Source organism: Poromitra crassiceps (genome assembly GCF_964638095.1).
Source record: "Poromitra crassiceps genome assembly, chromosome: 12".
Taxonomy (NCBI): Eukaryota; Metazoa; Chordata; class Actinopteri; order Beryciformes; family Melamphaidae; genus Poromitra; species Poromitra crassiceps.
In genome coordinates, this window is record NC_139632.1 from 33,077,449 (window position 1) to 33,104,477 (window position 27,029).

The following is a 27,029-nucleotide window of genomic DNA, read 5'->3' on the forward strand; positions in this document are numbered from 1 at the left end:
CTGTCACAGCACGTAGCGACGCGAGGATACAGTATTGTACCAGCTTTCGCATGGGTTTATACTTCACAGCATATAGTTATGACGGCGGGCATCTTTGAAACATAAACCTTTGCTAAGTGAGTAGCAGCAAGACGCAGGACGCACGGTTCTTGCTAGCCGCCGGTGTGAGAGAGTTAAATTGCCCCCTCTTGGAGCCACACCGGCCGGTTGGTCTGACAGGCAGGCAGCGTGTGGGATGGCAGCTCCCCGGCCGATCAAAGGCATCCTGAAGAACAAGAGCAGCGGGGGACATGTCAGATCGCTGCCGGACGACGTGCCAGCGGAGAATCCAGAACCAGCGCCTGGACTCCTGGAAGACGACCCACAGTGAGTTGCCGTGTGATTGCTAGCCAGGCAGCTAGCGTTAGCTAAACAGTAAACACTGGTTAGCCTCCACCCTGTCGGGCTAATTGTAGTTGTTAGCAGTTAGCCAACCATGTGCTACATGTCATGATACTTTCGTAACGTTGCTGTTGGTGGCTCTTGTCGCAACTGTCAACTGTTTTCCCATCTGTGAAAACTAGCTTGACAGTGGTTGGAATCAAAAGCTAAAGTACAGTCACGTTAGCTAACTTAGGTTAGCTTGCTTATACTAGCTCATCTCAAAGAGAGGCACGACAGGTAATGTTATGTTGGAAATAATGTTAGCTTCAACTCTGTAACCTTACCTGTAGTAGTGATGTAAGGGCAAAAATAAATAAGCGGAGTTAACTATGAGCAGTGATAATCAGAAGGGAAACACCCACACAAACCAAAATCAATTACAGAAAAATATTTGTCCTTAAAAGACAGTCATCATATAGCTTATATCAGTTTGATACAATTCCTATGTGTACTCACTCAGTCATTACGTTTTCTATGAGGCTGAAGTAGTGGGTAAACAGAGTTTATTTGGGTTTCCCCTCCACTACATCCCTTAGTATAGTAATATTCGCTGTTACATCTGCATTACCTTTTATGGATATACGCCAACGTTTCCACCTCCCCCAAGCGTGAAAACTGTTTTGCGTTTTGCGTTTTTTTCGAATTTCCACTCAGGTTTTTTATGCGCAAATTGAAAATTCGCATAAAAACAGGTGGATGGAAACTCAACTACTGAGAGCTGTGCTAGCCAAGGACAAGCCAACACTGGCGTTGAAGCACCAGGCAGGGTCCATAGAGATGCAAAATCTGCTTGGCAAACATGCCTATAAACAAAGCTGTTCTGACAGTCTTACGTCTATGTCTGCTCTAGTTTACCTTGTTACCTAAACTGCAGAGGGATTCATCTTGCATCACTCACTCACAAAACTGTATCATTCTAACTGCTATCACCCCCGTCCCAAAGCCATCCCCATCCCACCACATACTTGTGTCCATTGCAGACTTGTGTCGACTCTACAGGGGCTTGTTGTGGCTTTCTGTCCGCCTCTAATCAATGCATTGATTGATCTCATTGACACTGACACTGCGGAAGCAACACATAATGCCCCAAACCCCCTGCTCCCTCTGTGAGCAGCTCTCCCAGAGCTGTCTCAGACAGTCGCCTCTCTGCCCGGAGCAAACTGTGCGTCCAGACTAGTTGCTCACAAACTGAAGGGTCAGCTCTTTGAAGATGGAGAGTCAGAAATGCTTATGAAGCAATTGAGCAGGTCTAAAGATACAAATGAAAGAAGAAAAGTGTAGCCGAACCTGAAAATAGCGACCTTCTCTGATAGTTAAAAAAGAAAAGAAAAGAGGCTGCAGTTTGGAGGAGGATCTGTAATGGATTCTTATTTCAAATTCCTTCTGTGTCCGAACCTGCTGAAGTGCCCCAAGCACAAACACAAACATAGAAGAGGCCTTGAGCTTTTACACTATTTGGATTCTGTCTAAGGCAGGCATGTCCAAAGTCCGGCCCCGGGGCCAATTGCGGCCCGCTGATCGACTTTAAACGGCCCGCGGCTTGTCTCTCAAAATATACTATATGTGGCCCTCCACACAGTATTGGTTAAGCAAGCAAGTCCACTTTGCATTTTTTCCCGTTCACCTAATGATGACAGCACTATCATAGAGTTTATAGACGAACACCAAGTAGGAACAATACAGGCGGAACTAATGTTTTCAGATGGTAAACAGCAAAGGAACGGTTATAGAGCCATATGATTTCGGCAATCGCGGATGGAATTGACCATTACAAATTTCAGATTTAAAATTTCAGGTATTTCAGACTCACCCTGAACGCACCACCAGAGCTGGGTCAGCAGATCCCCTAGGCTGCGTATGCTGCGTTCAAGTGGGCTCGTGTTTACCGTGGATACGACATCAATCCACTTGAACGGCGCCCTCATGTGGTTTTCACCACTTGGTATGTGGAATCTTCCTGAAAGCTTCAAAGCTCAGGATGTGTCTTGTGACATTTTCACAAAATGGCGGACGCCATGGACATTGATGGAAAGTAAATATACTATATTGACATTTTAGTTGTATAGAGCTTTTCATAGACATTTTAGAATATGTCTGAGGAACATGTTGTTTCCTCTGTCATTATGCCTTTGCATTTCCTGCATTAACGTAGTTAGCCGCTCGCTAGCTAGTGATAGCTAAATTGTTAGCCTCGGTGGCTTCTAGTCAACGGCGCATGTTTACGACATGACCACTTGAATGCCGAGCATGTCGTGTACATGACTTCCAGTCTCGTATTCACGGTAAACACGAGCCCTCTTGAACGCAGCAGTAAGTGGGGTTTAGCTTCACAAGAGCCTGGTGATGCGAGGTTACGTTTAGCTAGTTAGCTAATGTAACAAACAAGTAACGTTATGCCAAGCTTGTTGTCATGGAGAGTAAAAGATGAGGATGTTTGTTTAATTTCCAGCATTAACATAGCGTGAAATCAAGTCATAATCCACCATCCCACTGCGCCTGGATGTTGTATTTAAAGAGCCCACCGCACCGTCGTCTGAGTACTGAGCTCAGAGCTGCTGCTGCAGTAACTTTGACTTCACTCCACTCCTTTCTTCCTCATTGGCAGGTAGGGCTGTGAATCTTCACTGGCCTCACGTTTCGATTCGATTACGATTCATCTGTCAACGATTCGATTCGATTCGTTTAAACGATGCATCACGATGCATCGCGATGCATCACTTTTTCCGCAATACATGATTTATTTTTTCTCACTTTCTTTTTTCTCACTGTGTGGCTACTTTTAAAATAAAAGTGCATTTGGAATTGCATTGTATGATCCATAATTAAAATAAACAACTGCATGTACTTGCATTCTATTTTATTTGATTATAATTTTTTTTTTTTTTTTTTTTAATAATCGATTTTTGATATTTGTTAATCGATGCAGAATCGTGCACGTCCGCATCGCGATGCATCTTATAATCGATTATTTTTGACACCCCTATTGGCAGGTTAGGCAGAGCCTTCTCCGGTGCACTGTGTGCCGATTACGCTACAGCGGCACTCCGGCAACATGTCGGCTAACGTTAATGCCGTGTTTGCAGTTACTAATTACAGAAATCCACCGAGTGCGATGCTTGTTAGAATATCGTGTTTTCAGCTGTCAGAGAGAGCCTCTGAGAGCTGGAGGCGGACATTTGACTCATAATTGCCTATGCAGCAAAAACCCTGTTATGTAGGCTAATTTTAATAAGGTATGTTTATTTGTTATTCTTTGTTATGCCTCCCTCTGAAACTACTGGTAACATGTGCATTTTGGGCATACCTTTACAGTATATTATGGGGGTATTCCAGTGGGAAATAAACTCAGACTGTTACTGCCCATTGAGCGATATAGCAAGAGTCTAGAGATTTAGGTGTATTGGTGTACAATCCGGCCCCAGTTTAATTTCCTCATCAAGTTGAGCACCATAGGTTATTTTTGTTGTGGGCAAAGTTTTCTTCTGTCCTTTCTTTGTAAGGTCTTGACTTTCAGAACTAATAGTTCTGTGCCGGCCCGGCACATTCTCAACACAGCGTTCTATTGTTTGGGGAGCGGTTCCTCGCCATACACCTTTCAACACGGTGCAATTGATCATAATCCTTGTCGGTGATGCTGCCTACTTTTTGACCTACCTAAACCATAAACCTCCCAAGGTCAGCCTTCGTCAGGTCAGCCTTCATCAGGTCTGCCACCGATTGAGTGCAGGAACAGTAAGTCTCTGGGAATTTTCCTCATGGGGATTTTTTATATGGAAACTATACTGTAGGTTCACATGCTGTTTGGCTTACCATTGTTTGAGGCAGCAGTGTCCGCTGCTTGAAGACGGCCCAAACATCTTTTTCTTCTTCTTACGTGCCTCGATTGTGTGGCAGATATCCCCCAGCCGTCCTTCTAGCTCAGTCTGTGACACCCAGAGGATTTCCTGAACTCGCTCTACAAATATCCAGCAGCCTGCATTCATCTGCTCTGCCACCTGTCCGGGTTCAAACAATTCAACTTCCCTCCAAAAGACGTCGAGGACGGAGGACTGTGGACTTTGTGACATTACACACGGTGATGACTGTTCTAGACTTCATACTACATTCACACAGGCCATTCAGCTGCCAGTCCCTCTTGAAGCTTGTTAGCTTTCCAAAGTCAATAATTCATATCATCGATCTCACTAGGTGGGTTTCCATCCACCTTAGTGCGCATCAATTTGCGCATTGAAAAACCTGAGTGGAAATGCGGCAAAATCCGGTGTGGGGGTGTGGGGATCCAAATATCGCTAAAAACGTTTCCATAATAGGTGGAAAAGTTGTTGTATCAATTAAATGAAAATGCGATAAGTGCAGTGGAAACAGATTAAGCGAATCTTGAACCAAACTCCATTCAAAAACCATGCAATTTTAACAGAAGAAGACTGCGGGATAACAGGCGACTCACACCCAGAATTGACATTTTATTAACTTAGAGTAACTTCTCCATAGATTATATATATGCCAAATTGAAGAGTGGCACCTGGTAATCCATTTCACATACCTCTGTATATATAATCAAGAAACTTTAAATTAATATGTGATGTTTTTCATAACAAGATAATGCAGATGCACGAATGGGGTGTTGGTGTAACGTCATGTGCAACGTTAGCAGATCAGCAGAGCAGTGTGCTCGCCAAGCTTTCCACCATGTTTTCCTCCTGGATGTTTTCTCTTTACCTCACATTTATTCAGAGAACAGGATTAATTCACTGGCGTCTGGCGATGTTTTAATGGCATCAATTTGTTTGTCCTCTTCATCAACTCCTAATATTACGCGTAACGTAGTGGATGGAAACGCGGTTAATTCAGTTAAAATGTGCGATACCTTAGGATGGAAACCCAACTACTGTGTTCTGGTAGTGGAGACAGTCAAATCTGTGCAAGTCGAAGTGACTAAAACCAAGATAGGAAATTGTGTGCGGATTAATTTACAGTATGGGAAATCACAAATTGACAACAACACTGTCTTGTATGATTTCTTAGTTTCTTTGCACTTAGCTTCGCCTCCCTGTAGGACTGGATCTCGAAGGTCAATGCTTTTTTTGGTGCAGACCGAATTCAGTACTACAAAGTACCAAAACATCTGGAGGTAAACGAACGGTACCAACTTTCAATACTTGACTCTAGCCTTTATATAGATATACACATTCACACGACACAACCCCATGCACGGAAGCACAACTTGAAAATAAATCCCTCCTACCATGCACTCGCACTTTGCAACCTAGTCCCTATACAATCAAGTTGATTGCCTAGTTAAAAGTACCGGAAATGTATTGAATTGGCACTGGTATCCGAATCGAGGTACTAAAGTTTCTCTGCTATTGTAGCACACTGTAGACCTTTGCTGATTTGTTTCCTCCTATTCTATTAGAAGCTGTCACATTCTTCTTATCCCATCAATCAGCCACCATTATCCATCAACATGGACGTAGGAGCCTCACAGCCGGCATCCATAATTCATAGTGGCCGATGGCTGGACACCTGGTCACAACGCAGGCTTCATGAAACTCTATCTGTCCTCCAATGTCTTCCAAGCCTCATCCTGACTGTGTGATGGACAGCTTCAGGGGCAGACAGTCAATCTGTCTGACTTTCCATCATGTGGAGTGAAATATAGTACTCAGACATTTTGTCCTGCTCTGCGTCGGTCAAACGAGGTTAATCGCGGGCGCGGGAAATCAATTCCATTTCTGAATCGATATAAGACAATAATAGAATTGATATCGGTTAAAGGGATAGTTGTGATTTTTTTTTTAATTACACAATGAGGTGTTTGCCGACAGTCAGTGTACTACATGCAGTAGAATGCAGCCGGCGCGGTCCCAGTTTGGAGAAACTGCAGACACCATCTTAGTTAAATGTGAGACCTCCACTTCTTCATCTGCTCTCCACTTCTTCATCTGCTCTCCACTCCTTCGTCTATCTCCTGTGGAGATGTGAAAGGGCAGTCAGGATGAGTGTCATTTAGAACAGCAGGCGGAGGTGATAACCTTTATTGCACAGATGAGGACAACACAATGTGGTGGAGCAGCAGTGTGGAGGGGAGAGGGGACAACATCTCAACAATTCTCCAGAAAGCAATCATCCCAAATGAGACGTGGTTTGACTCTTGACCTTTTCCGCTCACAGTTAACCCATTGATACCTGATGCAGCATTTGTGTGTGTATCCCTTTAAGACCGCGAACCGCGTGACGCGGTTCGCTGTCTTAAAGGGATACACACACAAATGAGGGATATACACGCAAAAATGCTGCATCAGCCATCAGGTATCAATCTCCTTTTCTGGTGCTGAATGCATTGTGCGTGTTTTTCTTTATTTGTGTGCGTGTGTGTTTCCAAAGTGTTTATTTGTATGCGTGTGCGTTTCATTCCAAAGTGTTTATTTGTGTGCGTGTGCGTTTCCAAAGTGTGCAGCAATTAACACGTTCAGTGCCAGCGACGCCATATGGCGTCATTAGAAATTTACCGTACAGTGCCAGCGACGCCAAATGGCGTCATAACTCCAAATTGTTTTTTTGACGGGGGGGTGTCGATCTAAGCTTCTTACGTCGCCTCTAACAATATTGTAGCTATTGGAGGTCGATAACCTATTTTACAAACCCATTAGGTGGCGACAGCACTCTCCTGATCAGAGAAAAAGGAGCCAAACACACAGAAATAGTCACTGGTGAAAATGAGGAAATCGCATTGCATCCGTCCGTATGCATCGACGTGCCTCCATAAACGAGCACAACGCCAGCTGTGCCCCCAGCAGCAGCATCCGCTGTCACAACTGAGCACTTCCATGTACGCTGCAACAGCACATTCACATAATCAGCATTATTATTCCGAACTGGAAGCATGCCAGCCCGTGACAAACACACGCGGAACCAAAAAGCTGAATGTCGCGCACCATTCACTGTGTGTGCGCAGCAAACTCAGCAGAGACTGAGAGCCACCAGACACATAAGACACACCCAGGAGGCGTGTGCAGTTGAGGGGGGGGGGGGGGGGGGGGAGCACGGAGAGCAGCAGAGCAGCATACACTTCACCCAGACAGACCCAGACATCAGAAAATTAGCTTCAGAGTCAGAGATGTGCTTGAAATGTTTAATTTCACAAAAGGCTCATTATCTCAGCTCGTAGAAAAAAAGGTATGTTTTTCGTTCAATCAAGCTATCTTCTCCGGCTCATAACTAAAGAACGGAAAATGGGATCAATAAACTTTTTTTTGCAGGTGATAGAAGAGAGTCTCATCGTTATTTGTGCGTGTTCAGTGTTTACATAGTAATTATTAAAAAAATTATATGACTGTTTTAAAATGCATTGCGGCCTATGTGGCACAGCAAGCAACCTTTTGCCCAAGGGCCGTGGCACTGAAAGTGTTAAAGTGAAAACTGGGGCATGTTCGCTCCTAGATTAAATCCACTTGCTCTTCCCTCTGGGGAATTGTCTGTGATGGAGCTTGGGGGATGGGGGTGGGGTTCGGTGGTTGTTGGGTTTGCAGAGGTCCAAATGGGTCACCTTTGGTGGCACGGTGGCTCAGTGGTTAGCACTGTGTCACCTCACAGCAACAAGGTCAGGGGTTTGAATCTCCACCGCGTTCCTTTCTGTGTGGACTTTGCATGTTCTCCCCGTGTTTGTGTGGGTTTCCTCCCACAGTCCAAATACATGCTGTGTAGTGTTGTAGTAGTAATGTACCGGTAATCATTTACTACACATTTAATGTGTAGTATGTATATGATGTGTATGTAACCCATGTTGTAGACCATGGTAAAATGGTAAATGGACTGCATTTATAAAGCACTTTTATCCAAAGCGCTTTACAATGTGCCTACATTCACCCATTCACACACCGAAGGCGGCCAGCTGCCACGCAGCGTGCTGGCACAGCCATCGGGAGCAATTCGGGGTTCAGTGTCTTACCCAAGGACACTTAGACATGCGGAGCCGGGGATCGAACCACCGATCGACCCACCGACCTTCTGATTGGTGGACGACCCGCTCTACCTCTGTAGACATAATGATGTAGTATTATGACAGTGATGATGCTACTGTATGTAAACCCCTTTGAGACATGCTTGTGATAAGGGGCTATATAGACTGAACTGAAGCTTTCCACTTCACCCTGACTTCTCTCTCTTTCTCTGTCTCTTCTTCTCCATCGTTTCCCAGGAAGAAGTCTCAGAAATGGGACGAGATGAACATCCTGGCCACGTACCACCCGGCCGACAAAGACTACGGCCTGATGAAGATCGATGAGCCCAGCACGCCTTACAACAGGTGAGAGGCCTTTAGCTCTTAGGGCTAGCCACCGCAGTCTGTGGTAAGGTCTCCTTATAGTCGAGCGAGGCAGATCACGTGCGCACTGCACTCTGTTTGCCAGTTTCACTCTCAAACGACCGTATATCAGCACATGAATAGAATCACCAAACTTGTTTGAATAAGCGTTTCAGTTCTCAGGCCTGATAGCCTACTCTGTGCTGCTTTTAATCTCTCCCAGTACCAACACAACACATACTTGTTGAAATGACTCAAAACAAACAGTTACAAATCAAAGTTTTACCACATGGGTCAGGAAATGTGGTGAAAACACGGCTGAGTGTACTTCTTCATTTCATTTCTCTCCCTGCAAAGCGCAGCGCCCCCTGGGAGCTGTGGAGGTACGCACTGCTAGAAAGATCTTCAGGTACGCTATGTTAGAAAGATCTTCAGGTACGCACTGCTAGAAAGATCTTCAGGTACGCTATGTTAGAAAGATCTTCAGGTACGCGCTGTTAGAAAGATCTTCAGGTACGTGCTGTTAGAAAGATCTTCAGGTACGCTCTGTTAGAAAGATCTTCAGGTACGCACTGTGTCGTTGCGGTCGCTCCTCCCCCGCGCCTGGCTCGCCGCAGTGACCATAAATGAGCCCTTAGGTGGTCGAGCATACACAGTTACATGACCTAACACTGTCGTTTCTCTGTGTCCTGTATATACATCCTGTATATTAAAACGATTTTAAAACGATTTTCAGACGGCAGCCCGTCTTTATTGTCACACAACACACTACAACACATGCATGCGGCCACTACACACACTCATGCTGACGGTGGCCGGTGAAATATGTCCTCTGCATTTGACCCATCCAGGCCTGTCCTTTCCTCCGGGGGGCAGGCCAGGAGCAGTGGTCGCTTTCTCGTACAGCGCCCGGGGACCAACTTCGGATGTTGTCGTCACTGGTCGGATGACGATGACGATCTGATCTTCTGCATGTTTTTAGTGGGGGGGTTATATACGGAGGAACCCCCTGGGGGAGCACGGGGAGAACATGCAAACTCCACACAGACAGAAAGGCCCTTACGACGAGATACCCCACCTGGGCAGTAGGCACTGAAGATATGGGGGGGAACACAACCACAGCGCCCACAGTGTCCCAGGCGAGAATCGAACTCAGGACCTTCTGACTGTGAGGCGACAGCTCTACCACTGAGCCACCGTGCCCCCCAGGGGCATGTATAATATACGTGCAATCATATATACGTGCAATCAAAAGGCCAGAACGCAACCACAGTTTGCCGTTTTATGCAGAGAGCGTTGTTGTCTCAACATGTCCTCAGTCAGTCACAGTAGACACCCCATTTACACGACCTGGATCCAGGACCAAGTGTAAGGAATGGATCAGGACCAAGTGTAAGTGAATGGATCAGGACCAAGTGTAAGTCAATGGATCAGGACCAAGTGTAGGTGAATGGGCTGTTTCAAGTAACACTTATGGAGGTGTCGCTTACTCACTTCCTGAGATGGCCTCTAGTTTCTCGGCCGGGTGTTTGGACCTTCGGGCCAATCGGTGCTTAAACACTTTCTTTCTTTCTTTCTTTCTTTCTTTCTTTCTTTCTTTCTTTCTTTCTTTCTTTCTTTCTTTCTTTCTTTCTTTCTTTCATCATTTGTGTGCTTTTAATAGAAACGATGAACATCAGGCAATATTCTTCTTTCCCCAAAAGGACATTTTAGAACAAAACTCTTTCAATTACGCCTAAATGAGGATGGGCATTCCATAATTGAAATTCAGGGCAATTAACCATTAACCATTAATAATAGTAATTATATATATATATATATATATATATATATATATATATATATATATATATATATATATATATATATATATATAAATATATATATATATATATATATATAAATATTTTTGTTTATTTTAGCATGCAAAAGTAGCGCGAGACCCATTCCTGGCTAATGATAGAGTCTCGCATTTTGGTCCTCCGCTGACGCCACTCGTTTGATCTCACCCGGCGTTACAAATAATTCGATGTGGGTGAGTTTCAATTCGTGTTAACGTAACGTGTTAACATGTGTTTTATTAATAAGCGCCCGGGAAATGAACGTTAATGTTAAGACACCAATTTCACTCATTCATTTTGGACGTCTGCAACGTTACTTTATGGGATGCGGGGCACCCGCTGCTCAATTCACTTCTGTGAGCAGAGACAAAGTTAAAGTGATGGAAAGGTTTTACTTGTACTTAGGGACAGGAATAACTCATTGTGTCATCTATTGAGCACACAGCTTATGACTTTATGTCTTCTGCTTGGGCCGAGTCTTGATGGGTTTATAAAACTGATATGGAGAAATGTAGCGCATTTTCAGCGAGTCAAGGCTTTTTCTCGCCCAACTAACGGCGCGCGGTCCCCAGCGCGGTCGCCCTCCAGCCTTCCAGCCTATGGCATATTTGTAAGCAAGTCAAAGCAAAACCCAGGCTTTTCCACACCTCTGATTCACCTAACGTTAACACTACAACCCTGAAATACACGTTACCAAACGTTTTTTTAGAAGGCTGGCAACTCTGTCTGCTCGTTGTGATCCTGGGTGATCCTGTCTGCTCATTGTGATCCTGGGTGATCCTGTCTGCTCTAGGGATGCAGCGGTTTCCGGTTTGAAGGTATACCTCGGTTTCAAAAAGTCACGGTATCAAAACCACTAAGTTTTGCCGTCATACCTTCCCCACGGTATCACCTGTTTCCCCCTGAGAGAGAAAGTGCCCAGACAGAGTGCAGTTACGCGGCCCCTCCCCCCAGCTGCCCAGTCTCAGCAATCAGTGTAGCTGTGATCGTCAAGAAGTCATCAAGTCAATCGTTTACTCCCGTGCGTAGCCTATTGTAATTCAACGTGATAATGGCTGCTGAAGGAGAATCCCCAGAACGTTCCCCCAGGCGGTGGGCCGCGGCCCCGTCGAAAAAGACAAACTCCGCGGTGTGTGGGAATATTTTTGGTAAAAGCAGGGATGGCCAGTGATAGAGGGGGAAATACCTCAAACATGAATCAGCACATCTGCAGGAACAACACCCGTCCTTCCTTATTTGCCAAATTCAAGGTACGTTAAACGTCTTGCGTCATCATACATCGTGTCGGACATAAACCATTTCCACCGGCAGGAGGATGAACGTAAAATAAACACTGTCATAGGCTAACGTTATCGATAACATAACATGGCTAATTAGCACTCAACTGTCTTTGGTCTAACGATAACGTTACTTGACTGAGCGAACGTCTTATGCCGGCATATTGCACTGAAGAGAAGTAACAACAGTCATTAAATAAGAGGCAGAGGTGTGTGTGTGTGTGTGTGTGTGTGTGTGTGTGTGTGTGTGTGTGTGTGACGCACAGAGAGGCAGAAGTGTGTGTGTGTTTACATTATGTCTGCTTGGATCCATTATAAGCTAGCAATGCGCTACACTATTTATCCTGTGCTTACAGCACATGCATCCAGTGTCTGCACTGCTACTTTCTTCCAAAATATCTGGATCTCTAAGGATACAAATAAAAGTGTGTGTGTGTGTGTGTGTGTGTGTGTGTGTGTGTGTGCACATTAACATTGAAACATTTATGTCCAGTGTCCAATCCGATTTGACAAAAGATAAGCATGTGTGTTTTAGTTTTACATACGTTAATTAGATGAAATAAATAGTTCAATAACAACAACAAAAAGTAGGCTATTTTTTTGTTGCCAGATTTCACAATAACACATAAAGGTCCGCGATACCGTGATACCGTGAAACCGTGGTATTTTTGTCCAAGGTTATCATACCGTCAAAAACTCATACCGCTGCATCTCTACGTGATCCTGTCTGCTTGGTGTGATCCTGGGTGATCCTGTCTGCTGTTGATCCTGTCTGCTCGTTGGCCATCACATCTCCTCCGCGCTAACACTGAAGTGATGGTAGGCTGAGTCTGAGACGAGGGTTTGTTGTGAACCAGGCTCGGATGTATGCTGGTCAAGTGCTGGATCATTGGCTTTGTGTGGCTGTATTGTACATGTACACAACATCACAGTGTTTACAGTGAGCTAAGTCGTGTTTTCACTCGACATGATCCCACACATTACATTAATGTAATGTAATGTAATGTAATGTAATGAAATGATCCCACACATTACATTACATTACATTACATTACATTAATCCCACATAAAACTGAATTTGCTCTCTTCATATTTGCTTCAGTGACTGGCTGCTCCTCCCCCATAAGTGTTCAGGTTTCTGCTTCCTGAAACAAGTTTGATTGCACCCTCGCCTGGTTGCTGCCACATAGTGACTTGAAATCCATTCTTTCAACATGCTTTCAGCACCTATTTGATACATTCCACATGATCGACATGATTCTTAATGATCAATTTTTTTGATTATTGGTGCCCATCCCTAGTCTAAATACATCAATGACAGTGTTACGCCCACAATGCAGGCCAATGGGTATTTGAAGTACCTGCAAATTATTATACACTAAAAGTGCAAAATGAAGGTGATGTCAATTCACTTCAATTCAGCACCAATGAATAGGCTGCTTGTGATGCAACACGTGGTGGTGGAATAATATCATAATGCTTATTAAATATGAAATAGAGATATTCTTAATCCCCATTTTGGAAAGTCAAGTTGGAAAAACGCTTCATTAAAGAACTCTCATTCAAACATTCAAACCTGGCTCCATTATGTTGCCTTGATCTAAAATGTATTAAACGTGTGTCTTATATACCAAGTTTTATAGTAGTTGATTCAGAGCTTTGGTGTCTGTCTGTCTGTCTGTCTGTCTGTCTGTCTGTCTGTCTGTCTCAACGGGTATGTAATCCAATATGTCAGCGTACTGCAGAGAAGGTCACCCTTGTCCCAAGCCTTCCTCTCTCAGTCACCCTCCTCTTCATCTCCCTCTCTCTCTCTGTCCTCCCTGTCCTCCCTCTGTCTCTCGCTCCTTCTACTCTCCCTCTCTCCTCACCCATCTCCCTCTCTTTCTGTCCTCCCTCTGTCTCTCGCTCCTTCTACTCTCCCTCTCTCCTCACCCATCTCCCTCTCTCTCTGTCCTCCCTCTGTCTCTCACTCCTTCTACTCTCCCTCTCTCCTCACCCATCTCCCTCTCTCTCTGTCCTCTCTCTGTCTCTCACTCCTTCTACTCGCCCTCTCTCCTCACCCATCTCCCTCTCTCTCTCTCTCACACTGCTCTCAAACTCATCCTCCTCTTCTCTTTATTCAATACAATTCTCTCTCTCTCAGGATGTTGGGGGAGGAAGATGACGAAGGGGCGTTGAGCGACTCGGACGGCCATGCTGCGCTCCCACCTGACGACCTGGCGTCAAAGTAAGAACCACAGCAGCAGGGAGGGGGGGCGGGCACTCCCACCCGACGACCTGGCGTCAAAGTCTTCATGAAAAAGCAAACATACTACTGATTTTTGCCTCTATCGTCATGTATCTGTTGCTTCAACAAACTAAAAGTGTTCTCAGTAATCTGCTGTATTCTGATAGGCTGATGACTAGAGCAGAGCAGAGCCGTATAATAGAAGAGTTCCGACATCTCCATTCACTCCAATGGACCAGTTTTTTTCCAGGAAGTAGAAAGTGGAACTCTTCAGTAAAAAAAGCAGCACTGTCGAGTTGCATCAAAATAGACAGTGTTGTAATTTGAAAGGGTTTTTCATCCCTTGAAATTAATCAAATTGTACATTATCGGCTTTATTTTAGCATCCAAAAGTAGCGCGAGACCCATTCCTGGCTGTTCATTGGCTAATGATTCTTGCATTTTGGTCCTCCGCTGACGCCACTCTCTTACTAGAGGACACTAGAGCAGAGGTAATCTGCTGTGTTCTGATAGGCTGATGACTAGAGCAGAGGTAATCTGCTGTATGAGTGCAAAGTTTTATCGGGCCTAGATTTTAGAGAAGCGTGTTTCTGTCCGTCTTTCTGTCTTTGTTCATTTTTGATGCCTCTTGATGTGTTGTCATTTACCCCCCGTGGTATCGAACATGGTATCTATTTCCCTGGGTATTTATTGGTATCCAAGTTAGAAATTGTAGTATCGTGACATCCCTATTCAGCAGCAACGAGAAACCTTCTAATCCAGTCCAGGTTTTTCACTCTAGAGAAAGTCTCAATTGAACATGGGAAATGTGTGCAGGAAGGAATCCCACAACTGAGAAATATTTGACTTTGTGCTCTCAGGTGCAATCCAGATAGGCCACACCCCAAACACACACCTGCGTCCTGTGTGTGTGTGTGTGTGTGTGTGTGTGTGTGTGTGTGTGTGTGTGTGTGTGTGTGTGTTAACATGAACTGATACAGTAAGCGTATATTTACCTCTGGCCTCTAAGAGCAATATGTTGCCTTAACTGCCATACCTCTGAAGACAATGACACAGTCAGGTGCAGGGCAACTCTGAAACACCTCTGAAGACAATGACACAGTCAGGGGCAGGGCAACTCTGAAACACTGCAGTGCTGAAGAAGCTGCTGCAACAGCATTGCTGCAGGGACACTGTGTTGCCAGGAAACATTTCAATTGGTTCTGGATGTGTGTCAGGGATGTGCGTGACTAGTCGGTTCGATGTTTACACGTCCGCTACCCTCGCTAGTCGAGCCACCACCAGCCACTACGGTAGCAGTAAGATGCGCTCGCTGTGTGCAGTCATCAGTACAGCACATGCGCCTCAATAGCAAACGAGGAAGTAACTTTGGTTACTCTGTTAGTTCTGTTACTCTGTTAGTTCTGTTACTCTGTTAGTTCTGTTACTCTGTTAGTTCTGTTACTGTGTTAGTTCTCGGTGTGCAGATTTACTTAGAAAATGACCGTTTCCCATAACTTTGGATGATTATTTCATCACAACATGTACATGAAGTGTTTCTGCCGCTGTTGGAATGTGGATTTTGGGCGACTGAACGGGAGTAGGCAAAAGAGTAGGCAAAGGTATCATACCTATGATACCATTGTAGTGCTAAGCTAAGTTAGCCTGGTAAACCGCCCGTCACGTGAACTCACATTTCATTTGGTTCTCCGTGACGGTCTGGACCCGCACAGGCAGTTTAAGATGATTGGTCGAGCCATGCCGGCCATTGCCGGGCCGACGAATCAGCGGCGGCCGTAGGCGGGCAGGCTCGCCTGGGCAAGTAGTGGGTACATGGTCTTTGTAGTTCTTTTCACTCGTCAACATCGCGGAAGTGACAGGCAGTCTGAATGAAATTGAATGTAATGTTCCCAATTCTATGTATTAAATTCTAAAAAACGACCCTCAACATTTGGGAAGGCTAAGCCACACAACTAGTTCGTTATAATCTAACTAAATGCTTCGAAGGTGACTTTACGACCGCGAGGACTCAATCAATGAATACCACGGAGATCATCCACAGGCACCTTCCGCGATCTGATTGGTTGAAGTTAACACCCACCAGCGGTGATAGACAGATGGGTCATCCAATCACCTGCCAAGTAGCTTGGACAAAGTGCCCGCCTCCGTCAGCGGGTCTGGTGACTTCAAACCCAGATCGACTGGTTTAGTGAAACCTATGTGGAGCTATACCGTCCATCTGGCAGCGTCAGGTTAAAGCTAAGTAGCATTGAGGGCTGTAGCGCTGTTTGTACTGCACGCACAGTGAAGATATAGGCATCCAGATTCGACTTTTACTATTAGCAATTTGGCCAATCTCCAAAAGATTTTGGCGTATCCCTTTAAAGCCCCCCTCCAGTCAGCTGTCGTGGGCAGAGTAGAGCTTTCATGCCTCTGAGTAGAGTAGATGTTTCATGCCTCTGAGCAGAATAGATGTTTCATGCCTCTGAGCAGAGTAGATGTTTCATGTTTCATGCCTCTGAGTAGAGTAGATGTTTCATGCCTCTGGGCAGAGTAGATGTTTCATGCCTCTGGGCAGAGTAGAGCTTTCTGGCACAACTTCCCAAGCTGTATGGACTATGGAGAAAGGAACAAGGTCTGAAAAGGTCAGAAACTCCAGCAACACTTTGGCTTGTGGCCTTCATCAGGGTAAATTATACCTCTCTCACCATGCTATTCCAGTATTTTCACTGAGTGGCCAAAGGGGGGCGCCAAAGTTCCAGGTGGGCAAAAAAGCAAAGTGGAAAGGAATCAGAGACTATTTTTCTTTATTTTTTTTATTTCTTTTCACATCAGCTGGTTTGTGTGTGTGTGTGTGTGTGTGTCCCAGGCTGCAGGCAGCAGAGGGCTCAGAGCCTCGCTTCATGGGGAGGGAGGAAGAGGAGGAGGAGAGCAGCGAGGAGGAGGAAGAGGAGCTTAGCCCCGAAGAACAAGGTACTCTCTCTCTCTCTCACACACACACACACACACACACACACACAGCCCAGTGGGTCCTCTGCCAGCGTCACATACTCTCTCTTGAAAGCATTCACCAGCGTCCCAGACACCCACTTCCATATGTGGAATCTGTGTCACCTCCTCCTTCTACCTCATTTCAGCACAATGACCACCCGTCTCCAGGGTGTGGCGATATATATCACCAGTTATTGTTGACTAAAATAAGCCTGGTCAGCCGCCTCGCTCATGGGGACAGCTCAGTGACAAACTAGACTGGAGTCGGGATCCTTTTTAACACGACTCAGACACTCAATCTGTCTGGCAATGTATCAGCAGTACAAAGAACCAGGTCAAATCTCTTGTGCACACGCTGCATCTGATGTGATAAGTGATTGTAAATGTCTCCGGGCGTCTCCACAGCAAAAAGGACGCAGTTCCAGATGATGAGGAAGATGCACTACAACGAGGGCATGAACATCAAGCTGGCCCGCCAGCTCATCGCCAGCGAGCTGGAGGAGGACGAGGAGGACGAGGACGAGGAGATGGAGGACACAGAGGAGACAGAGGACATCAACGTCGACCCGCCACAGGACGGTAAGCAGAGAGAGAGAGGACCGTAAAACCCTAAAATGTATTATATTTTATAGACAATATACGTTCTAAACCTAAAATACATTTTCAAAATAATGAAAATGTATGTTGATGTGTAGATGTTTTGGTAACACTTTACAATACTGTAGCACAAACATGCATAGTTACTAAGGAACGAGTCAGGAACGAACTGCTAGGGAACTGTATGGGAAAATCACCAAATTAAATCAAGAGCAAGTGGGCAATATTTGTCTGTTTCAATTTTTGTCCCACTGATGATGTGATAGGCATTGTGACATCATTGATGATGTCAGAGGCATTGTGTGATGCGAAGTTGAGCAATCACAATGTCTGTGACATCATCAACAATGTCATCAGTGACATGACCAAAATCATCTTATGACACTGATGATGTCATAGACACTGATGATATCATAGGCACTGATGATATCATAGGCAATGTAACATCATCAGTGACAGTGATGTCTTCAGTGATGCGAAGTTGGGCAATTGTGCACTTTACATGCCAATAGTCCCTTCTCACTTGGGCCATTTTGTGTCAAAAAGGCAGGGTAAACACAGGTGCAAGCAAAACACTAATCAGGGTTTCCAACTTGATTGGAATTTGGAAACCCGCATTAGTGTTTTGCTTGCACCTGTGTTTATTCTGCCTTTTCGACACAAAATGGCCCCCGTGAAAAGGGTCTATAGAGCAGGCGAGGCCACACAGCAGCCGAGCTGTGGGCGAGGCCGCGGCTAAAGCTAAAGGGTAATCACAATTAAAATAACCTTTTTTTTTTAGTGTGTGTGGACATTTATGGAATATTGTTTGTATGAAACATTTAAAAATGTGTACAAACCAGAGAGAGAGAGAGAGCAGCGAACAGAACGGTTATTGTGGCTGTTTGTTGAGATGTAGATCTTGATGTTGAATTCAAATCATTTGAGGGGTAGGACACATGTCTATAGTGACCTGATCATAGATTAGATACCAGATATTCGATTTCATTTGTGGAAGCAATATAATGTTATTTCATTACCGTAAAACTTAAATTAAAAGCCGAGTCCCAAATTGCCGCAGGTCCCATATAGATGCGGGGTCTGACTATATGTTTTGGTAAATAAACACGCACACGTCTGAATTTGACGCCGAGCAGGCATGGGTTGATTTCCGGTTGTCCTGTCCGGTGTACGAACTGAACCGACATGCATCATTATGCCAGGTTCTGGCAAATTAAAATATATAAAGAAATCATATCAGAACTGAAAATACAAAGAACTCTGGACATTAGAACAAAAACACCCATACCCTGGCACCTGTTGACTTTATAATTTCTGTATTTTATTTTTTGTAGCCAATTTTCCTATTGCATTCCATGGATCCTGCATTACTGTAGCCTAACTGTGGTTTAATGTTATCCCTGATTGAATAATTTAAAGTATTCAATTCAACTTTATTCCAGACACTTCTCAGGTCGCACTTGAAAATGAGATCCAGGTCTCAAGGTGATTCACCTGTATAAATAAAGGTTAAATAAAAATAAAAAACTTAGGAAGGTCCATAGGAGAACATAACACATTACAATACAATACAAAACAGAAAAAATATAAAAACAACAAACCTTGATATCAAGATTACAGTCATAATACATTTTGCCAATGTCGCCACATGATTGAGTTGAACCTGGTGTTACTTTTGACAGGATTCAGTAAGGCCACATGAACACTAGATTTGAAAAGCCAATTAAAAGGCAGCCTCACAGGGCTAAATCTAACGTGTAATGCATTAGTAATAAGCAACATGATTCAAATCATGTTTATTTTTTTTATTTTTTTTTATTTTTTTATTATGCTATTACAGATACAGGCTTCATGAACAACATTCAGAGAGCCTAGCATTGATCTGCAGCTACTCATACATATATGTGAGACTGATTAAGTATGATAAATAGAAGTCCTTGAGTTTTAGGGTCTCGTGCTGAGGAGGTGCTTGTTCAGTCTCTTCTTGAAGGCATCAACACTGCTTGATGTAATGTCTCCATTAGTTATACCGTAGTTTGTTTATAAACTGACTAACAGAGTCACTGAGAGCCGAGATCACATTTCACTAGAGTTGGAGGGTGGAGAAGCGCAAACAGGACTGCCACTGTCTGAGTTGTTTTTGGGGTGGAGATAAAATATAAACGGGACACTGAAGCAGTCACCACTCACCTGGCTAAATATGTGTCTTTCAAAAAGGTCGAAAGTATTTCTCTAAAGTTGCCATCCCTGAGCTGTACAACAGACTGAGAAACACAGTTCAAGTTTTGATCTCAGAGGGCCATAACTTTGCACTGACGACACGTGTGCTCAAGTATTCATATGACACCATACTGTGTCGCTGATGGTCATTTAATAAACAAGCGCCATTCAGTTGTTCTTCTTTGTATTTAGTGTTATTGGTGGTTGGCAAACCAGCTTAGAGTTGCATTATCGCCACCAAGTGGACTGGAGTCATTTATGGGCTCCACTGGGAAGCGCTGCTCAAAGTGCGACACCTAGTGGTAAGATTCGGTATACCAGTTAGATGCGGTTTAATGTATAATATCGAACTTTAAAATCTTTACACCGACTGTTATACAATTATAGCATGCGGGCACGTCACCTCAGTCTCCTGCAAAATTATCAGGATGAAGGCTGAAGAAATCTATGCCTCGGTGAGTGACAGCAGGGATCTATATGACTTTATATCTGTCTCTCTCTCTCTCCGTCTGTCTGTCTGTCTCTAGTTAACTCTCTGGACTCATAGAGAAGGCATCTCAACTCAGACAGACACTGCTCCTGCGCTCTGTGTTGGGCCATACAGCAGATGTATAGGCACCCCTCCACAGCAAGAACCCCCGGTCACCTGTCTGTCTCTACTAGCCTACTCCTTATAATAAAACCACCCCTCCACAGCAAGAACCCCCAGTCACCTGTCTGTCTCTACTACTCCTTATAATAAAACCACCCCTCAGCAGCAAGAACCCCCAGTCACCTGTCTGTCTCTACTACTCCTTATAATAAAACCACCCCTCAGCAGCAAGAACCCCCAGTCACCTGTCTGTCTCTACTACTCCTTATAATAAAACCACCCCTCAGCAGCAAGAACCCCCAGTCACCTGTCTGTCTCTACTACTCCTTATAATAAAACCACCCCTCCACAGCAAGAACCCCCAGTCACCTGTCTGTCTCTACTACTCCTTATAATAAAACCACCCCTCAGCAGCAAGAACCCCCAGTCACCTGTCTGTCTCTACTACTCCTTATAATAAAACCACCCCTCAGCAGCAAGAACCCCCGGTCACCTGTCTGTCTCTACTACTCCTTATAATAAAACCACCCCTCAGCAGCAAGAACCCCCAGTCACCTGTCTGTCTCTACTACTCCTTATAATAAAACCACCCCTCCACAGCAAGAACCCCCAGTCACCTGTCTGTCTCTACTACTACTCATAATAAAACCACCCCTCAGCAGCAAGAACCCCTGGTCACCTGTCTGTCTCTACTACTCCTTATAATAAAACCACCCCTCAGCAGCAAGAACCCCCGGTCACCTGTCTGTCTCTACTACTCCTTATAATAAAACCACCCCTCAGCAGCAAGAACCCCCGGTCACCTGTCTGTCTCTACTACTCCCAGTCCTAAAACCGTGCAATGCAACCCTCAAAAACAATGGTTTTTAAGCCTCCCTTAACCCTCAAACAGCACAACACAAAGGTAAAGACTGTCGGACCGTTCTGGTTGCCTCTCCTGTTGCCAAGAACTCCCTCCTGTTTTGGACTGTTGATGCCCTGAGGAGTTTGTGATTGGGACCCTGAAAGGAGGAGTTTGTGATTGGGACCCTGAAAGGTGGAGTTTGTGATTGGGACCCTGAAAGGAGGAGTCTGTGATTGGGACCCTGAAAGGTGGAGTCTGTGATTGGGACCCTGAAAGGAGGATTGAGACCCTTTTTTAAAGACTGTGGGCTAACAGGACTCCCGTCTCGCAGAGACTCACTCCCTCAGCCCCTGGAGGAAACGGGGGAAACCCTGTAGGCCTCACCAAGGCATCCCTGAACACGAGGAAATGAGCACGGTGCTTGTCTTGTTCACATGTTCACATGGCTTTGATTGAAGTGTTCTTGTTTTGCACCGAAGCCGCACCGAAGCAGCACTGAAGCAGCACCGAAGCCGCACCGAAGCAGGCGCTTTGTTTCAATGTGTGTTCCCTTGTGTGTTCCCATTGACATCCTGACAATGAGGCTCCATGGCTTACCTGCTACTACCATTGGAATAATAATTTATTCTTTCACTTCACTTGAGTGCGATAATATCTGATTAGCTATAGATCAAATGATTACAATGCAACATAGCCTACACAATCAACATTTGATTCTGAAGAATTTCAACCAATAATATTATGCTGTTGTATTTCACCATGATGCTTGCTATTACCAGTATGGCTTTTTGGCTAAGGCAAAGTGAAGTCACAAGCCAGAAATTGTAATGTTGTGTTGCGATGAGCTGTTCTCTCTCTCTTTGTGTGGATGGAAACGTGAAGCCAAACCCCATTTTGAATTCTGGCAGTTTCATGTTGCCTCGCTTCAAACATACCTCACAGAACCCGACTGAAGAGCTTTGCCACAACGATCCAGACTCCAGCTGTCAATTTGGCATACAGGTTTTCCATTAAAGCGGCTACGAGGAACTTTGAACTGGTTATGAAAGTCTAAATGTAATACTGATGGCTCACATCTCACCTACATCAGCAAATGACACCATGATTTCTGTTTCTAAATTAGGGCTGTGAATCTTCACTGGCCTCACGATTCGATTCGATTACGATTCAGAGGGCTACGATTCGATTCGATAACGATTATCGATGCATCTTGATGCATCTTAAATCGATGCATCACTTTTTTTCCCGAATACATGATTTTTTTTCTCACTTTGTTTTTTCTCACTGTGTGGCTACTTTTAAAATAAAAGTGCATTTAGAATTGCATTGTATTATGATCCATAATTAAAATAAACAACTGCATGTACTTCCATTATATTTTATTTGATTATATAATTTATATATTTTTTTTAATAATCGATTTTTGACATTTGTGAATCGATGCAGAATCGTGCAGGTCCGCATCGCGATGCATCTTTTATTAACGATTATTTTTGACACCCCTATTCTAAATGCCTGTGCGCTGCATCCCGTGTGACGTGAAACGGGTTGCAATTTTTGTTCTGGCGGATGAATGAAGCGATAACGTTAACCTTATGCAGTAAAGCAAACAGCGGGGGAAGCTCTCTGACTCAGAGAAGCCCTGTCTGGCCTGCTTCGGCTCAGACAGACAGACAGACCTGCCTGTAGATGATATCTACGTCTGGAACACAACTCTGAAAAGTGGTTAACGCCCGCCCCCCAAGGCAAAAAAAAATGATGCGTGACAGACATATGAATTGACCAACCACGGACCGTGGGCGGGGCATGCCGTACTGTAATGTAACTTCCGTCACAGCCCAGCCGATCAGATTTCACCCACAGCATCTTGCGGATCGCCATCTTGGCTTCTAGAAAGTTGACGTGATTCAGACCCTCCGTCGCTGGAAGCTTGTTGACGTCGACGTTGGGTCTGACCACGTGAGACTAGCAGGAGGAGCCTTGTTCAGGAAATGCAGTTTTTGTTCTGGGCGAACAGTACCGCTGTTGTCCAAAGGCGCCGCTACAATCAACACAAAATGAAAGTTCCTCATAGCTGCTTTAAGAAGCACTTATTTGAGTACAATCTCAACATTTAATATGTATTGGCTCCTGCCCTCCACAGTGTTTAGTTTAGAAGAGAAGGAGATTGCAGCAAAAACAACAACAAGCAAATCAGTTTGAACTGTTCAGACTAGACTGAGTCAGATCTCCTGTTTTGCCTGCTACAACAGTGAGGCAATTATATTGACACTGAAGACATGTTGGCTCATTAAGCTAAGATAAGGGACAGTAATCAAGTCCTGAGGGATGCATGTGCTACTGATAAACAGGACATTGTCCTGTAGAAAATGGCCCCCGTCTTTAAACAAGTCGCTCCAAGCACTAGACTCTTGTATAGATCTGACAGAGGAAACCTACTGTGCAGTGTTACACTAGGCTCTTACATAGATTAATTACAATTTATCATCCAGACTAAACCTTAGTCTTTAATCTTGTCAAATCTACTCAAGTATCTCAGATGACGACGGAGTTTGGGAACATCCTGAGAAAGAGCCATTATCGATGCTACTGATTCCAGCCCACACTCCTGTTAGAGAAGCAAGATGCTGGCAGGTGAAGTAAGCTACTAAGCCTTATGAAGGTGTTTCAAGCATTTCTGTATTCTACTGGCGTCCTACGATGGACAAGAAAGTCTGAAAAAGTTTGGAATGTGAGTTATATTTTGACCAGGTCTTGGAAAAAAAGATGTTGAATTGGACAGGATGTAAGGATGCAAAAGAGTCCTGTTGTGATTGTGATGTCTTCAGCTAGAGATTGTATTGGCTCAGTTGACAGCCAGCTACTATATCAACATACACCACTGAACACCAAACATTCAAAGAGTCTAATTCAAGAAATGAATGCCTGTGGAAGAAGTATGTCATTTTGAAAGTGAGAGCATGTAGGAATCCTCCCTGAATATTGTGTTTTTTTTCTGACCCTTTAAAGCCCCTGGAAACCCAAATCCACAGTAACCTAACTGTATTTTCAGGTCTTATGTGCATAATAGTAAGCATTAAAAATATTAGACATTCATTTCAATCCAAATCCTAAGTATCGTCATTTAAGCTGTTGTACTGTTCTTAATGTTGGGTTTGAAGTGGGTGTGCTTGTGCTCCAGACTTATTATACAATAAGATCTGCGAGCCAATCAGGCTGAAGTGCCTCTACCCTGATGCATCAGGTTGTGCAGCACTGGGATGGGAGGGGGGAGAGAACACATGGGAGCACTTCAGGAGAGACGCCCCCACCGTTTCAGAGCAGAGAATAGCTACTGCTTAGTTTTTCATGATTTAGAAACCATTTTATATACTTGGCAACATTTTTAATCGTTCAAATTTGGCTGGGTAGTTTTTACATTTATTTATGTTTCCAGGGACTTTAATTTCTGATGGAACCGTCTTATGGAAATGCAAATGGCTCCGTAATCAAATAGCTATGGCGCATGACTTCTGCAGCCGTTAAGCAAGTTTACGTTTTGCTGGTTAGAAGAGATGTCATCTCAAAACGTATGTATAGAGATTAATAATCTGAATAATCTGTCTTCTGATTTGAGACAATTAACATAACATGACTGACAAACGACATCGACCCTCTAGGTCACACATGGGCAAAATGCGGCCCCAGGGCCGGACTCAAAGAAAAACAAAACGACCCCCAAAAACTCAATAAAAGGCAGAATTATGTTAATAAATCTCATCTGCTACAGCCATTGGATTTGTATCACTATTATATCAGGAGATTAACAAGAAATTACCAATCACAACGGGAGAGAGGGTTAAAAATAGGGAGACTCGCAAAAATCAGGAGTGTTGGCAGGTATAATCTCCAATGTGTTGCCCGTCGCTTACTTGATGTAAGTCAGTATGGCCCTCTGGAAAACAATGTTGCCCACTCCTGTACTAGGTGGTTATTACCTGGCAAATGTGCCTCTTCTGTATTTCTGTCCGTGTGTAAAATGAACAGACTCCACTCCATGTTTTGTTTTTTCCTCTCCTTTATGTCTGTGTGTAAAATGAACAGATTCCACTCCATGTCTTGTTTTTTTCCTCTCCTTGTGCAGTTTCATCATTTCCAATTGCACTGCCTCACGTTTTGTTTTGCACCATTTCTGCCATGTCTGACTTTGGGTCGAGTGATCAGCAGTCTCGTGTATTTGACGAGGATCTTTAATTTGTGTTTGTTTTTGTATTTTGAATTTGCATGTTCTTAATCATAAGGATGTGTATGTTTTTTCTTTGTCTCCCGTTATCAATGTTATGACGGACCGATGTCTCTTGTGGCTTTTGTTTGTTCTGAAATGGGTTGAATAACACATAGCTGAATAATACAGAGCAACAGGACTAACCAGCAGTTTCCCCGACTCTTATTCTCTCTGTCTGATTCAAGCCTCTGGAAGCTCTCTGTATGCTGCTCACATACACAGCAATGCTTACAAAATCTGTACAGCCAAAACATCACACACACACGATTTCCTCCTCAAAGCCTTATCTTCCTCATATGACTTAGTTCCACACTAGTTACTGTATTGTAGTGTATGATGGTTTATGTGAGCCTAAAATGTGGCTAAACTCTATTTCACATATAAATAGGGTGCCTACAAATGTACTGAGATGCTGATCATCTTTAGGTCTTGGTAAGTTTGAAAATAGCTATATATGTGTATGTATATATATATATACGTATATATATATATATATATATATATATATATATATATATATATATATATATATAGAGAGAGATATATATATAGAGAGATATATATGTGTATGAATGAAACATGGGAAATGACTGTCCCCATACAAACTACAGATGTATACAGATGTTTCCTTTGGTTTTCTTGGTTTAACATAATCCTGATATTTGTTGCTGTGAAGAATAATCACCATAAAGTGCTACAGACAATCCATCAGTCTGATCATACTGAACACTAAAATATTCAAATATGAAGACATGAATATTTGGATAAAGAACTGAATTATATTTAGTTCCTCCAATTTGCCACCAGAGGGTAGTCGTTCACATCAGATCCTCTTCCTCAGCAATTGTGCTGCTAGGGAACATAATGTATTCGTTGAAACAGTCTATAAAACAGATGATGCGTTCATGTGTGGGTCTCAGGATATTTCCCTCTGTGACTCAGTAGGCTACAGGGTGCAACACTGATTTGTAACACGATCTATTATTTGTAATAGATGCAAACTACTAATAATAATTCAGAGACACCAGGGGACATTGACACGATGCTAGCACAATACCTTGGACAAGTCACAGAGCCCCAACTGTGTTGTTTTCTGGACGCCACTTTGACGTCATAAATCATTCAAATTTTAAATATCCCGCGTTTTTTACACAACTAGAACATGGATGAATTAGCAATATTGTTTGATGATTTAAACAGAATACAGCAGACTATTCTAGTGTATTTCAGCATGCTTCTATAATATAATAATTATTCTGTCTGCACGTTAGATGTTTGAGGCTTAATCATAATACTAATTCAAGCAAAACAATTATTTACACAACAAAACAACATTTTGTTGTTGCAAGTACAATTACATTTTGGCGTCGAGTGCAGTGCAGTAACTTGTCATTTGAAATAATTACATATCACTCCTATCATAATGTATTGCTCCCAGCTTCCGTTTAGTACCAAAGCAAATTTTAAAC

The 27,029-nt window shown here is 43.7% G+C and overlaps 2 protein-coding genes across 2 annotated transcripts in view; both read left to right on the forward strand.

Moving 5' to 3' along the window:
- Positions 1-25,683, forward strand: ppp1r2 (protein phosphatase 1, regulatory (inhibitor) subunit 2). The gene is made up of 6 exons (XM_083648393.1): positions 1-366; positions 8,624-8,731; positions 13,990-14,073; positions 16,922-17,025; positions 17,449-17,622; positions 20,388-25,683. The coding sequence occupies exons 1-6, from the start codon at positions 236-238 to the stop codon at positions 20,405-20,407; spliced, it is 621 nt and encodes a 206-aa protein (XP_083504519.1). The 5' UTR covers positions 1-235; the 3' UTR covers positions 20,408-25,683.
- LOC310785919 (histone H3.2) overlaps positions 1-27,029 on the forward strand; it is a gene marked incomplete at its 3' end in the record, with an annotated part of 116,626 nt that overhangs the window by 54,668 nt on the left and 34,929 nt on the right. The window lies entirely within an intron of this gene.